Below are 16974 nucleotides of genomic sequence, written 5' to 3' on the forward strand. Positions count from 1 at the left end.
ACCAATCACTATTCAAGTCCAGCCTAGTACAACTTACCTTGCGCTAAAAACAGAAGAAAAACCTCTCCATTACAAGTTTGCAAATTGCTTTACACTTCATTTGCATGATTCACTTTCACTCTTATTAGTTTTTCTTCTCAATGATGAATGTTATAAACTCCAGTTTATAGGTTCATAACTCTTCTCCCACTCGGTGCATTACAATTTTTTTTTTTATAATTTCTAAATTCAAAGGCGTTGAGAACATTGTTCTTTTTTCACCAACTTTACCTTAAGAACAGAATTCAATTAACAGTACGTTAAAACCTACAATGCTTTGTGTAGTCAAACATTTCAGTTGACTATCTCGTAATGGTTGTCATATGTAAGTAGGCCAATGCACTTCACCTGGTTAGTACTTCAAACCACCACTTTACCAACCTGCACTGGATCCAAACTACTGAGCGCCCAAACTTCAGAAAGGGCCAGAGACAGGACAGACTTCAAATGTTCACTTCACATTATTCTTCACAAACAAGATGATAATCACAGACAAGGTAAACAACACCTAATACCCAGTTCCCATCCACGGAGTTGGTCTGGATTCATCATCAAAACAAATTTCTGAATCCAAAGTCCAAACTCTCTTGACACCGTAAAACAAACAAAGTGATTGCCCGACTGTTGTTCATTCATATCATGAAACACTATTTACATCAAAGTTGTTTTAAATTTAGGGCAAACCCAGCTATCTGGCTTGGTTATCATCTTCCGGGATGTTGAATAAGAACTGCGGCAGAGATGCAATACGGGGAAGATGCAGCAGCAGATCTCCAAGTGAATCTTTCCTTGACATAGCTGGTACTTGCTTGTGCGCAGAAGAATCATTCAGATCTCCACCACGCTCCGAAGCTTCACTGCTTATCTTGGTCTCAGAGTTGGCCTTCCAACTGACTCGGCCATCATCAGATCTCTCAACGCAAGCTTCACCATTTACCTGTGAGTTCTGAGGAGTTGTAGAATCTTTCTGTAACAGACAGCAAAGTGAATTAACCCTTGACATAAGGGACTTCTCATCCGAGGTAGATGCATGTTGAGAGTCACTGAGTAGATATTGTGCAATATCGTCCAGCATGTTCTCATTCTGTAATCCATCCGAAAACAGCGGATTGCCAGAGGTCATCTGCTCAGAGATGCAATTCCCAATATGGTTCACCAGATCACTCATAGACATGGATGAGTGAAGGCCAGGGACTTTTAACTGATTCAAATGGTTAGGCATCTTTGAATGTTCAGTTTCACCACTTCCGTTATCTTCAATTGCACAAGGGTCCATCACTGGAAGAAGAAAGACATTGTAAGGCACACAACTTTCTCTGGAAAAATGGTGATATGTTCACAACGTTAACATGTAAACATAAAATGGAAACACATGTGTTGACTACTTGACTTTCAGTATAGACACAGTAAGAAGCTTAACCAACGGCCCAGAATCTATATCAGTGAGAGACAATAAACTACTTCATTCTAAATTTCATTACCTACATGCTAAACATTATGTACAACAGTAATTTGTTCGTAGACTCTCATATGTGTAAAGGTACAGTGAATGCACAAATATATATTATGTTAAAAGATTGCCTGTAAAGATTCAGATAAAGTATGAAGCTCAACTACAAGAACAGTGCACGTCACTATCAGTAACAAAAAACGAATTACTCGATGCTAAAATTTACTATCTACATGCTCATAGTCGGTTTTAGCTATCTAGGAAATTAGAAAGAACTGAACCAACTAGTGTTTGTAAGGAAAAATATAAAATTTTCAAACGGGGTATTGATGCCAGGCTGATGTTTAACATGGAAGTGCATATTTATTCATCTATTCCGTAATGCCAACCACAAACATTATTTACTTAGGGAAAGAAGACAAACAACCACAACAAGCTCATTTTATGGGACCACAAACAGAAAGGAGGTTTTGTGTCCTCACGAAAGAGGGGTCATGGTTTGTAAAAAGTTAAAACTATTTAAATGCATTTCTAACAAGGTTCGGGAATACTTGCGAGCTTTTATATTTTTCTTCAAAATAAGCATCGCTTTCAGTAAAGTTAAAACAAACTACCTCTACTGGACAAACATTTTTCTGTCATCGCACCCTATAGATAGATAGATATAATAAGAACACACCTGAGCTGGGAGAAGGAGTGTCCCGAGACAAATTGTCTGGTGCTCTCCCCGCAGAATCACGCAAGTCGCTCATTGTGGAAGACGACTGAACAGCAGAAGGTGATGATCCATCTCGGAAACCAGATAACGTGGATACAAAATCACCAGTCAATTGATCAAGATCAGAACTTTTGTTATTGTCTGGGTCCTCGAAAATAGAACCTTTAGGTTCAAAATAAGGAGATTCTAACACTATCTCTGGCTGTCGACTCAGCCAGTTCAGACGAGGGTCACACTGGATAAGCTTCTCAAAGTTCTTGTTGAGCAAGCCTGGTGGGCACTGCAGAAAATGTCTCCTGTGAAAAAAAAAAAAAGAGAATTGTCAAAAAAAAGTAATACATTTGACACCAGGACTTACCATAACCTGCAGTCAATACAACCAAGGTACAAGCAATAGCAATAAATGCATTTCGGATTGGAGTGCTTAACGTTGTATCACCGTTAAGTTCTCCCCTGGAAAATAATATTAATCATGTGAAACCATCAAATGATTCCAAAAAGTGAATTACAATTTTATACATATAACTAGACACTTGGAGACAGGAGTGCAGGCGTACCCAAACAGGGAGTGCATCTTTTTCAATTCAGTCAAAAAATAATTTCTTCTAGAAATGTACCAAAGGTACATTACCCTTTACTTCTTTGGACATAACTTCCTTTCAGCTTAGAAATAAAAATTTCAAATCACAGATTCCTTATAATGGGTAGAAACTGATATTACAATTTAAGGCATGAACACTAAAGACAACATTTCAATTGCGTTCTGGGCTTCCGGCAACCATGAAACATATCATCCTCAAACGACGACGTTGTATTGAGTATTAAGACATTCCTTTACAGATGATCCCTTACTTTTAGAGTTTGCCTGTTTGTGTTTATAAGGAGACGATATCATTTTTCGTATGGAGGACCCAATTTCGTAGACACTGTTTGACTTCCATTTCCACAGGGAGAGAAACTAGTGTTCAAGGGATTCCTTCGTCCAAATCGGTTTTCTCAACCTACTCTGCTTGTTTCATGTAATTCTATTTTGTCTCAGGATGATGCTAGGATCCTAATACAACAATAATCCTCCATAAACCTTTTTTTCGAACTCGTACCCCAACGATTGAACATATCTACAACTTAATTTTCGATAGAAAATCATATTCTCTGACATAAAAACTTGATTCATTTTCTCAACAAAGGCCTTCAAAGCATGGATAAGTGTTAATATTACACCTGAATTTCCGGAAATTCAGTGCAGCTGAAAACAAATTCTTGTTCCGCTGAACACATCACAAACTTACAGAACTTTCCTGAACGAAGGTCTTCTATGTGTGATAAATATAAACTCAACTTTTAGCCAATATTTACTTTATATTTACGATAAATCAGTATATACTTATGACAATAGTTTGTGAAGAATATAGCATCAGAGTTAACAGAATAATATTAGTTCTGCAAAACAACATACAAATATCTTGACAACTTCTAGTGGAGAAGGCAAATGAAAGGATAAACCACGTCAACATTCACAATGAAAAAAATTTAAGTGCAAACTACTGACAGTTTCCTAACCCAGGACATGATAGCTGACATAAGACACTGACAGCAATACCTTTTCCAAACTTTTACTCAAGTAGGTCAACTAACCCACGTCAAGAAATGACGGCATACAACCTCAGGGCCAACAAAGAAGGATAACAGAATATTACGACATCCTATCTCCAAAACCAATAAATATCAGGTTTATCTTAAATATCCTAACCCAATTTCTCTGTTTTCCTATAGGCAGATTAGTTTGTCTAAATGCCTAACCAAAAACAATTTTTTACTAAAATTTAATACACACACACACACACGCAGACAGAGATGGACAGACGATGATGGGACAAATAAAGGTAAGAGAATAGTTGTATAAAGCCAGTATAAAGTATTTGGAAGAAGCATCTCACTGGTACCATGAATCAATCTATCTATTCCAATTCGCCAACAAGTAACCAGTTCGTACTCAGTTATAGTATATACATATATTGACAACTATATAGCTGTGTTTGCAAGATGAATAGATAGTGGAATCAGATTTGCAAGTTCTTCAATCCAGAACTCAAAGAAATGGCAAGGTGGAGTCCATATTACAGAATTAACAAAGTGTGACTCTTACTAGAAACAATACAGGCATGTTGAACACATGACATGATCCTTGAAGCAAGGCTGATCATGCAACCAGTGAACTTTTTAAAAAAAATCACCTATCATGTTACGGACAGCTTCTAAAGAGTTCAAAAAAATAAATAGTCAATTCACCTGTTCACGCTTGCTTGTCCACCAGTAAAGTCAGAAGTTGCTTGCCACAAAGTGTGCTTCCTCGGCTGCGGATTAGTCTCCCTAAAGAAAAGAGGTTGCCTCGCCAGCTACAATAAACAACCATAACATTCATCAAAACTCAAACGAAAAACAACCATCACATACTCCATAAAGCAGTAGTAATAATAACTCACCACTAAATCCAACGACCCTGGTCCATCAGATGGAAAATCCGCCTTCAACGCAGTAATATCAGACCACTGTATTTCCATCTTACTCTTAAGCCCACCATCCAAAACTTCCCAAACAAGCTTATGTTTGGCATAATAACATTTCGCAACTAAATCCCCTTCATATCTCGATACACACTGTTACACCCCCAACACAATATCAATCAATTCCCACTCACTATACACATATCCAAAATCACACAGAAAAAAAAAAAAAAAATATACCTCCCAAGTCCCAATCTTCAATAAAGAAGCAGGAAAATTAGACGCTTTAAGCTTATCCGCGGCAGCAGCAGAAGAAGACGAAGATGTTGATGCTTTAACATCTTTCTTCTTATTCCCTAACTCAAGATTATTATCACCAGTTTGTAATGTAAACACATTCCCTTGAGAAAGTCTAGTTTCAATCAAGTCCATAAAAGATGGACTCTTTTTCAACTGCAATCCCAATGGACTTGGCTCATCCAATGGATTATATTGCGACGCCGGAGCCGCCGTTATGGAAAAATTACTACCTTCATTATTCCATTGCTGTTTCATATCATATTAATTAATAAATAAATAAACACCAAATCATTTATAATAAATTTAAAAAATAAAAATTATACCTGTTGGAAAGATGAAGAGAAATTATTATTCTTTGAACGTTTATTGAAAGGACCATGTTCCTCATCTAAACTATCTTCGAATTCTAATTTGATGACCTTGTTGTTATTGTTAGGTCGACACGAAGATGATGATGATGTGTCTGATTCGGATCGGAAAGTTGCGGTATTCATCAACTCAACCATCAATCAAGTAAGAAAATTATCAAGTCTCAATGATTTGGAAGATTGGAACCCTAGATCTTCAATTGTTTCTGTCAAAATATTATGTCAACAAAAATGCTTAATCAACACAGAACCATTGACACGGCATGTAAGCGCCTCACACGTGTCAACTATTTCATCTTCTGTAACTACTATTATACCCTTCATAAATATCGGTAGTAAATACATTTCGAGTCTTAGTAATAATTATATGTAGGTTTTTTGTTTCCCTACTCCTGCTGTTGTGTGGAAAATCTGAAAGAAACTATCATCATTTCTTGCCAACTCAATATTTGTAAGGGTGTCGATGGGTACCTGTTTAGCTGGGACTGTAGAAAAAATTATAGGTTTCGGTTAAAAACTATTTAAAAATGGGTATTAAAATAATTTAACTATATAGAATCGGAATTAAATGGTTTTTTTGTGATCGGACTCGAATTGGAACCGAATGTTATTGTACTTTTAATATAAAAAAATATCAAAATAAATAATATAAAAACTCAAAATGTTTATTTATATATTATTAAATTTTATTTATTAGTGTAGTATGTAGTTTTTATAGTACTTAATGTTATAAATAATATAAAAATAAAACTTGCAATCTTAAATATATGGTTTTATTTAATTTATTATTGAATGACATAATTATTTATATCAATATTTAAAAAACGACTCTTTTGTGTGGTATTTTTGTGTTTTTAGTACATATTTTTTAATCAAATCAATAAATATATAAAATATATATATATAATGAATATTTTAAGAACTTAAATAAATAACCAAAATCGAAAATACCCACTAGAAACCAATGGTTATGGGTATGGTTTGGTTTCACAATTTTAAAAATTGGAACTAGAATAGGAATCGTAAAATTAAATGATTCTTGGTTCTTACAACACTAAGAACTAGACCAGAATCAAACCCCCTAAATAAATACCTGTGCGTGTTAATATATATATATAAGTAAAATACTTGTATTTAGGTTAAATGGGTAGAAAGGTCATTTTGATGTAGGAGAAAGAAAAGTGTCGGCATTATTAAAATGAACAAATCTATTTTAGACCAGTTGGTACGGACAGGTGTTGGTTGTTTTGGATATAGTGTGGGGTCTATATATATAGTAATTGAGGTTCTGAATATAGTAATCTACGGTTACGATAGGATTATTGGTGGCACGTGTTGAAGATATGAAGTTTAGGTTCGTCAAATTTGACACGTAAATACATTGAACTGGATTCCATTGCTTCTGTTGTGGATAATGTTTTGTACAACTTTTTGTCTTCGCCATCGGCGTTTAGCCATTGACTGATTGACCAACTAAAGAGAGCTCAAATATGAGCACATCCCATATGGAACTTAAATCTGAAATATCAATCAACACAGGTAATCAATTTTGTTCTTGACTAGTTCACAACTTGACATGTATGATATGATACTCAGTGACATATGTTCTATGAATCTATGCTCTTACTCACCGCACCCAACTAGGTCAGGACGAACCCCAAATCAAAAGGTATTTCCATGGGCGCAGCCCCATGGCACTTCTATATGTAGGGTCGTGCTATGATAACCTCTTAGACTTAAATGAATTGATTCTTGGCTAGTTTGTCCATCACACCCAATGAATCATTAGGATTTCAAAGGCTACTTTCAAATTAACAAAAAGAAAAGCAACAATTGGCGTGGAAGTAGTCAGAAAATAGTCAAAATACTAGGATGTGTTGAGAGGCGATTGGATTAGGATTGCAGGCCCATTATCTCGATTGCCTCAGTAAAATTTGTTGTGCCAAGTTGGAGTCTGGCCCATATTATGTTTAGGAAGACACGTTTCAGGCTCGGGCTTCGGCACAAAGGTTAGGGTAGGCTTAGGGCCATTTGGGATTCTTGTGATCTAACAAGTGGACTAATCTAACTCACATTTTCAATCAAAGTTTCTATTTTTCAAGAAATTGGTTCCAAAGCCTATTTCTGGACTCCAACTTAAAAATAAATAAATAAAATAATTTTAGACACATTTAGATTTTTAAATTACCATATTTTTTATTAGGTGTACCCAAAACAAAACAAGTCATTTATTTAATATACATTGTGGGACTCCATACGCACTAAATTCTAGATACTCTACGCTCTTCACTTGTAATTGAAAAAGAACGTGTTCATTTTTTTTTTCTTGTTAATCAAAAGAAAAAAGTATTATTGATTTCTTCTTTCGATCAAAAGAATGAGTACCCTAAAAATGTGTTGTTATTTTTCTTATTTTTAATCATTTTGTCCCTATTGAAAATATCCTAAATTAATTTGGGAGATATTATTGGATTGAGGCCGTTATTGGGTATGACAAAAACTTAAGTTAGTTATGGGGTACGGGAGTGTTTTTATGGGTGTGTCAAGATCACCATTTTCGAGTGAAAATCACTCTTATAACTAGAGTTATTTTTTAATCACTCTCAAAGACAATTTTCGGGTGAAAATAACCCTGAAAACCAATTTTCGAGTGAAAATAACTCGTAAGGACAAATAGCTCGGATTTAAAATAAATATTTTCCGATTTTACCCTTTCTGTCATTTTGATATGAACAATGAGTGTTCATATCTTATGTTGATATATGAAACAATGATTGTTCATATCCAAATAGGTGAATGTATCTCATACAATATATTAATGTATGAACAATGATTGGAACAATGATTGTTCATAGCTCATATTGAGGTATAAACAATGATTATTCATCCGCCAATAAGTATTTTTACTTATCATACATTATGTTGAGGTATGAACATTGATTGTTCATACTTCAAATAGGTATTAACAATGATTGTTCACAGCTTATGTCGAGGTATGAACAACCTAAATATGTATGAACAATGATTGTTCTTACTCCAATAAGTGTTCTCACTGATCATACATTATCTTGAGGTATATATGAACAATGATTGTTCATACTCCAAATAGGTATGAACAATAATTACGAATAGTGGATATGAACATTAATGATTGTTCAATTCATACTATATACACTGGTCGTTTCGGTTGGGGCCGGACCGTTTATTATTTCACGTCAGGGGTTTACTTGACTTTTCATCTATCCAAACCGTTTTTAATTTCACATCAAGGATATATTTGACCTTTCATCTATCCGGTTCTTGTGAATGATTAAAAAAAATTGGTTATGAGAGTTACTTTTACCCCCAATCTGTCCTGGAGAGTCATTCCCTATTTTTTTTTTGGTAACCTTCAGTCAAAAGCTTGAAACTCTGAAACTTCCTCTAAAGATGTAAATTGTAGTCTAATAAACTTGTGATAACCACTTTTTAGACAACAATTTAGACATTGATTCAGGTTTAACAAAAGAGAATCAGAGAAATTAGCTCAAATGAAGGAAAAATGCAATTTAAGTCTTTAATATTACATCAATGCCAAGTTGCCAACCAAATAAGATAAGGTAACTCTTTTCAAATTAGTTGAAATCATTGATTTAAGTTATGGGAGGGATTCTAGGGACATATTTTATCTTAACACGTAAACAAACTCAAAATCGTTAGGGTATTTATAAGTTTTGGATTAGGCTAATTTTTTGTATATATGATCTCATAACTATTCTAAACATTGTCATAAATAATCAAAAAAATCCAAACTTGCCAAATGTAGTTAACAATTTACAAAATTTGGTTAATTGTAGACTGTTCATTTTCACCATTTTTGATACTATATTTGGCAAGTTTAGAAATTTTTGATTTTTTTGATTATTTGTGACAATGCTTAGAATAGTTAGGAAATCATATCTACAAAAAAATTAGCCTAATCCAAAACTTAGAAATGCCCTAACGATTTTGAGTTTGTTTACGTGTTAAGATAAGATATGTCCCTAGAACCCCCTCCCCTCATTCACACACTTATTATTGAATTGGTCATTCTTTTAAAATAGTTCTCATTTCTCTGAACAATTCCAACTCAAGGAAGATATATAGAATTTTGTTTAATGAAAATACAAATAATAGGCCGCGGAAGCTTATTAATTTTGAGTGTATGTCCATCACAATAGCTATCCGGTGTAGAACCAGAGGATTCAATTCAATTCAGTGTATATTTATTTGATTGAATTCTAAAGATATTACACTTGTTTATATAGAGTACAAAATAAGAAACAAAACAATTCGGTGGCTTGAGAAACACGGGGCGCGGGTCACGCTCGGTTTGTGCTGGAGAAGAGCGCGGGTTGCGCTCTAGCTACTGGACATCTCGAAAGCCTGAGGCGCAGATCGCGTTTTATACAAGCTTTATTTATCTGAGCATAGGTCGCGCTCTATACATGAAAATCAATATACAACTTTCTAGACTCCCCCTCAAGTTGGTGCATAGATGTCAATCATGCCCAACTTGTCAACTGAGCTGTCAAACACCTTGTGGGATACACCTTTGGTAAGAACATCAGCTAATTGCTCCTCAGAGGTTACAAATGGAAAACGAATAACCTTCCTGTCAAGATTTTCTTTAATAAAATGACGATCAACCTCCACATGCTTTGTCCTATCATGCTGAACTGGATTACGTGCAATTTGAATGGCGGCTTTATTATCATAATGTAAATCCAAAGGTTTTTGAAGCTCGAAGCCCAATTCCATCAAGACAGTACGGATCCATAACAATTCACATATTCCCTGTGCCATACCTCGAAATTCAGCTTCTGCACTCGATCTGACAACAATTTTCTGCTTCTTACTACGCCAAGTTACAAGATTTCCACCGACAAAAGTGAAATATCCTGATGTAGACCGTCTATCAGTTTTATCACCAGCCCAATATGTATCTGTGTATCCAATAATATCCAATGCATCATACTTTCCAAATAGTAAACCTTTGTCAGGTGCTTTTTTCAAATACTTCAGGATACAAAAGATTGCATCCATATATTCTTCACTAGGACAATGCATAAATTGACTAACCACACTCACAACATAAGCAATATCAGGTCTAGTATGAGAGAGATAGATTAACCTTCCTACAAGACGTTGATACCTACTTTTATCAGTAGGAACTTGGTCAGAATGAATGGCGAGTCCGTGATTCATCTCAATGGGTGTCTCCATCGGTTTGCAATCCAACATTCCGGTTTCAGCAAGCAAATCAAGGACATACTTCCTCTGTGAGAGTAAAATCCCCTTTTTAGACCTTGCAACTTCAATACCCAGAAAATACTTCAGTTGTCTTAGATCCTTCATTTCAAATTCCTTTGACAAATACTTCTGCAATTCATTTATTTCCTTTGGATCATCTCCTGTAACGATGATGTCATCAACATACATAATTAGAGTTGTAATATTACCATCCTTGTGTTTGATAAACAAGGTATGGTCAGAATTGCTCTATTTGTACCCAAAAACTTTCATTGACTGTGTAAGTCTTCCAAACCAAGCTCTTGGAGATTGTTTCAGGCCATACAAAGCCTTCTTCAGTTTACACACCTTCCCAACATCTTTGGGATGGTTCTTCACACTTGGAGGCATATCCATGTATACTTCCTCCTCCAAGTTCCCATTCAGGAATGCATTCTTCACATCAAGCTGGTGCAAGGGCCAATCTCTATTTGCTGCAAGTGAAACTAAAATCCGGACTGTATTGATTTTCGCTACAGGTGCGAAAGTCTCCTCATAATCAATTCCATAACAATGTGTGTATCCCTTGGCAACTGTTTCGACCCCACCTACGTGGCAAACGTCCATTAGTAGGGGTCTCTATTTTATTCATTTAATCAACAGGGCTAAAGCCCAATTCGCAATATCATGGATCAATGTACAGGCCCATTAACTCATATGTCTAAGGTGAACCTTAGCCACATGGCTTGCCACTAATGTACATTGATTTATGTCCAGATTCATTTCTTATCAAAGAGATAATTATCAGTTGAGAGTTATATTCTATCACAATTACTCAAGCAACAAAATTACTTGAGCTACAAGGACTCTCTACTCTACCTATATAAATACCACATTATTTTTCATAAGGAAGGAACGTGGAAACTTGATCCCAAAAAGAATAGATCTTGGAGTGCGTAGGCAGCCATTATTTGGTTCGGGTTTCATCTCCCCAACATCAAATTCCTCTATTTCTTAGTGCGTTCTTTACCATTGCTCTCGTTGTGTTGAAGCGTTTTAATTGCCGAAACATAATTGGCGCCGTCTGTGGGGACTAGAGAATTCATTATCACGTGAAACAATCAAGATGATAAGCACAAGAAGGAGACCAAATAGTCAACATATTCCTCCTACTAACAAGAATCGCAACCCTCGAAATTCAAATCGACCGATGCATGAACCGTTGAACAATCAAGTTGCTCCTAGTAGTAGAATCAATTCTCAATATCCAACTGCAGTAGCGCCACCACCTCCGCAAAAGGCAGTACAAGTGCCGCCACCCTTAACAGCCTTGCAACAAGAAAATTGACAAGTCAGTAATCCTCCATGCGGTCCGCCGTCTGTCCATGTCGATCCTTCAGTTGACATGGATATGGACGTGGACATTACTCTCATGCCAACTAGCGGAAAAGGTGATAGTAACAGCCAATTCACCCCTAATACGGTTGGCGGGAGTTACGACGAGTCAAAAATTTAAATAGGAACTTGAGAATGAAGCGGAAAAGAGGCAAAGGCGGTGGGACGATGTTGCAAATTCAACAACATCAAAGCGACCCACGAAGGGACGCAGCCATTCCAGTGTATGGGACCGTCTTGATCGATCCACTTCGTCGTCTCCGAAAGCGTGCTATTTCTCAAGCACAATCAACCGGTGCCCATTTCTAGGAGTAATGACCCTATTACCCGTACTTATGGGGAGAATCGGATGGGCAGGGATAACTACTACCCTAGACATGTCCAATCTCAAAGGGAAGATTTACCTCTGAGAAGCAATTTCAGGGAAGACCGCCATCCGAAATATGTCCGACATGACTGGGAAGGCGGGCATCCCAGACAAGAGCAACAAAACATGGAGAAGTGGTATAATTATTCCGACCACCCGCCAAGAGTGACTACCGGCCTAGACAGGCTGGTTACAGGGATAGACAAAGACAATCACCGGTCGGAGCTAATCATGCGTACCGCCATAGATCTCTAACTCCAATAAGAGATAATGGAAGGTATCATCCTCCACATGGGGACGACCGGGGGCATCCAGTTGTTCGAGCCAATACTTAACTCTGACAGAACAACAATTGAAAGAGTTGATTGCAAAAGAACTTAACGATAGAGAGTCAAGGGAGGTAAGAATGAAAAACTTGACAGTCAATGATGGAGTACTTGACAAGTTTTCGCTCGACATTCAAGAAGCTTGCCACCATCCCGGCTTCAAACAACCCGATTTTGAACTTTATGATGAGTCGGACGGAGATCCTGGCTTGCATGTTCTATCGTTCAAAAATAAGTTGGTGTTATGGGGTGGAGATGATCCGCTCATATGTAAGCTCTTTCCATCGACTCTAAAGGGAGAAGCATTACGCTGGTTTAGTGAGTTGCCTTCAAGATCAATTCACCAATTCAATGAACTAGAAAATCAGTTTGTTAATCGTTTCCGCCACAATTGCAAGATGCCAAAGGATGTCGACTCACTTTTGAACATCAAGCAACAACGTGACGAAAAGTTACGTACTTTTGTTACTAGGTTTCGAAAGGCAACAACAGATGTTCCGTTTTTTTTGATGGGATGCTTCTTTTCGCCTTTAAAGAAGCATTATATTATGAAAGAGACGAAGTTCGAATTTCATTGTAAGAGATCTTTACCACTCTCTAATTAAAGATGTCCTAAAACTTCGACACGATCCGTATGTTAGGGCTGAACAACACATCCGTGATCGAGGGAGAACCTATCGACAAAAAGCAAAGAGACAAAGATATTCGGAGTAAAGATTTTTTCGACAAAGAAGAATTTTAAGCCGGGCAAGGACAGTCAGATCAACAACATAATGATGGAAAGAATAACAATCAGAAGCAAGTCAATTTCAATCGTGATGGAAAAACTCTACCTGAGCTAAAACTGACCCCGCTCAATGCCAAGTACTCTGTTATATATGAGAAGTTGAAAAGTGGGAATCTTCTTTCCCCGCCTTATCCACTTTCAGAAGATACCAAAGGTACAAGGGACAAAGCCTTACGGTGTAAATTCCATAATGACTATGGCCATGACACAGAACTTTGTCATTCTCTCCGGGGTCGGATTCAGAAATTAGTGGAGAAAAGACTTTTAAACGAATATCTTACGAAAAATTCTCAACAGGCAGTTGCTGCAACTTATGAGCATGTCATTAATGTTTCCCATTCTCATGTTGAGTCTCTTTTCAAAAGTCAGAGTAAGAATCAAAAGCGTTTGAAAGTTAGTTATGTTGGTGAGTTTAACCGTATCAACAAAGTCGATTTTGTCAAAGGAATCCAGACCGAAACTTCTGAAGAAGAGCCCCTCCGATTCACTGATGATGATCTCCTTGGTGTATATCATCCTCACTATGATGCAGTTATAATTTCTGTGTCTATAGGTGCTTCTCGTGTTCAACGGGTAACGATCGACACAGGGGGCCACTTCCAGCGTATTTTCAGTGGATGTTATTCTCAGATGCAACTTCGCGAGGGTATGATCAACGCCAAAGACAATCCTATCATCGGTTTTGACGGGACAACGTCTTCAGCAGTTGGAAGAATTACCTTACCAATCAAATTAATTAACAAAGAAGTTGAGCTCGATTTCTTATTGATGGACTGTCGCTCCCACTATAACGCAATTTTGGGCAGAGATTGGATACATTCCATGGGGGCTGTAGTCTCCACATTTCATCAGTGTGTCAAGTTCCCATTATCTGAGCATATTTGCAAGGTTCGTAGTGACCAGGTATCTACCCATGCCTGTCATGACAAAGCAATGGATGACTATAAAAAATCTGAAGTTCGAGGTAATACGATCCTTGCAAGCGCCCTGCCCAAGTTACAGTTGTCAAGTGGTGTGCCCTCCATCTATAATATTGAGGCTCATGTGCAAGGGCCACCTACAGTGGATCGACTTTTGGAAGTGCAAGTAGGAGATTCAGCAGAAGAAACCACTTTTATTTCCGCTGAACTTTCGAGCGAAGAACAACAAGAGTTGGTTTCCTTTACAAATAAATAAGCGTATCTTTCGCTTGGAAAATTGAGGAAATGCGGGGAATAGACCCTCCGTTTTTTCTATCATAAACTTGACATTGATCCAAGTTTAGGGCGGTTAAAACAAAACCAAGAAGAATGGCACCCGATCGGAAGCTCAAAGTTAAAGAGGAGATTGATAAGCTACTTGCGGTTAACTTTATCCGACGAGTTACTTACCCAAAATGGCTTGCTAATGTCGTCGCGATTGCTAAAAAAGAACGGACAAATCAGAATTTGTATTGACTTTACAAACCTTAACGCGGCTTGTCCGATTCATCCATATCCATTGCCACAAATTTCGAACTAGTGGATGCCACCGGGGATTCCAACGCCTATCTTTCATGGATGCTTCTTGGGGGTACTACCGGATCTCTTTGAATGTGGATGACCAAGAGTTCACCGCTTTCATTACCGACCAAGGCATTTTTCGCTACATCGTTATGCCTTTTGGTGCGAAAAATGCGGTGCAACCTACCAAAAGCTTGTCAATACAATTTTTTCCGATCTGCTGGGGATAATAATGGAGGCTTATATTGATGATATAGTCGTTAAATCGAAACTTACTGGTGATCATCTTTCCGATCTTCAAATTGATTTTGATCGGCTTAACCAGTATAACATGAGACTCAATCCCGCTAAATGTTCTTTTGACCTCTCTTCTGGAAAATTTCTGGGATACCTCATGACTCGTAGAGGTATTGAGGCTAATCCTGATCAGATACGTGCCGTTATTGATATGCCATCACTAAAAAATAAGAAGAAAATTCAACGGCTTACTGGTCGGCTTGCCGCTCTTTATAGATTTATTTCTAAATATTTCGATCGTTGTCATCCCTTCTTCCAGACTTTAAAGGGGGCGGCAACTTGGAACGTTGATTGTGATATGGCATTGCAACAACTGAAGAAATACTTGGCCAGTCCTCCTATATTGACAAGTCCTTCAACGGGTCAACCTATTGACATGTACCTAGCAGCTACAACTCAAGCTGTTAGTGCTGTTCTTTTCATCGATGATGGTAGACCCATCTTTTTTATCAGTAAGACGTTAACCGGAGCTGAATCTCGTTATTCAAAGATGGAAAAAATTGCACTTGCATTGGTTCATGCCGCTCGTCGGTTAAAACCATACTTCCAGGGGAGGTTGGTCAGAGTTTATACTGAATATCCCTTATGTAAGATCTTTCGTAATGCACAGGAATCAAGCAGATTAGCCAAATGGGAAAGTTATCTTAGTGCATATAGCATTGTCTTTGAAAGTCGTACTGCTGAGAAAGGACATGCTCTAGCTTCTTTGATAGCTGATTTTCCGATTGATGATTCTCCTATTGATGATTTCTTATGCCAGGAAGAATCTATGGAAGACATTCTGCCACCAATAACTGGGGGCGACGAAGACCAACTTAAAAACGCAATTTCTAATCCCATTGACCTATGGATTGTTTACTCAGATGGCTCCCATAATAAAAACGGGTGCGGAATTGGATCGTTTTTGTTAAACCCCGCGAGAGAAGATTGAGAAATCGGCGACTTGGCTTTCGCTTCAAATAACGGCCGAAAGTATGAGGCTGCCGTTTGTGCCTTGAGAACGACTTTGAAACCGGGGAGCGAAAGCTCCGGTTATACACGGATTCGCCTTGGGCTAAATCGGTTTCGGTTTGGGTCTTTTGAAGCAAGAGATGACCGTATGGCGGCTTATCTTGGTTTGATACATAGCCTTGCTCGACAATTTGATAACATCTCTATCACTCAAAGACCCCGAAATGACATACGTCATGCTGATTCATTGGCTTATCTCTCTGTTCCCGTTAGAAGCGAAGAGTCAAGACACATCACTATGGAGTTCCAGAAAGAGCCAAGCATTGACTTTACCAAAAAAGAATTGCATGACTTGTATGTACATGAAAGCAATTACTTGTTTTGTTTCAGACGCAAATAAATAAATATGACCCACGTATAATCGCACCAATCATGACTCGGAAGCGGAAAAGGGAGATGGAAAATTCACAACATGACCATATTTTGGATCTTCCATTAGAATCTGTAGATCCATTTGTTCCTCCTGAATTCGCTCCAGAAATAGATAGTGAGTTGGTACATGAAGCAGATGATAGTCTTGAAGTTCCCGATATGATACTATCAGAGCCAGTGATGATCTCCGATGCACAAGATTGGCGTCTTCCTTATATCCACTACTTGCAAGTTTCTTCACTTCCGCCGTAACCAAAACTCATTTGAAAGAATCAAACGCGATGCATGGAAGTTTTTGGTGATATCTGT

At 37.5% G+C, this 16974-nt stretch overlaps 1 protein-coding gene across 1 annotated transcript; it reads right to left on the minus strand.

Annotated features, from left to right (window-relative positions):
* Window positions 1-478: 478 nt before the first annotated feature.
* On the minus strand, window positions 479-5656 carry LOC147508400 (ATP-dependent DNA helicase). Its single transcript, XM_086600936.1, has 6 exons — window positions 5335-5656; window positions 4952-5257; window positions 4691-4864; window positions 4497-4603; window positions 2169-2503; window positions 479-1317 (listed from the first exon to the last, which is right to left on the minus strand). Exons 1-6 carry the CDS (start codon window positions 5515-5517, stop codon window positions 728-730), a joined length of 1695 nt encoding a protein of 564 aa, XP_086457062.1. The 5' UTR covers window positions 5518-5656; the 3' UTR covers window positions 479-727.
* Window positions 5657-16974: the final 11318 nt, after the last annotated feature.

Source organism: Coptis chinensis, chromosome 3 (genome assembly GCF_015680905.1).
Source record: "Coptis chinensis isolate HL-2020 chromosome 3, ASM1568090v1, whole genome shotgun sequence".
NCBI classification, from domain to species: Eukaryota; Viridiplantae; Streptophyta; class Magnoliopsida; order Ranunculales; family Ranunculaceae; genus Coptis; species Coptis chinensis.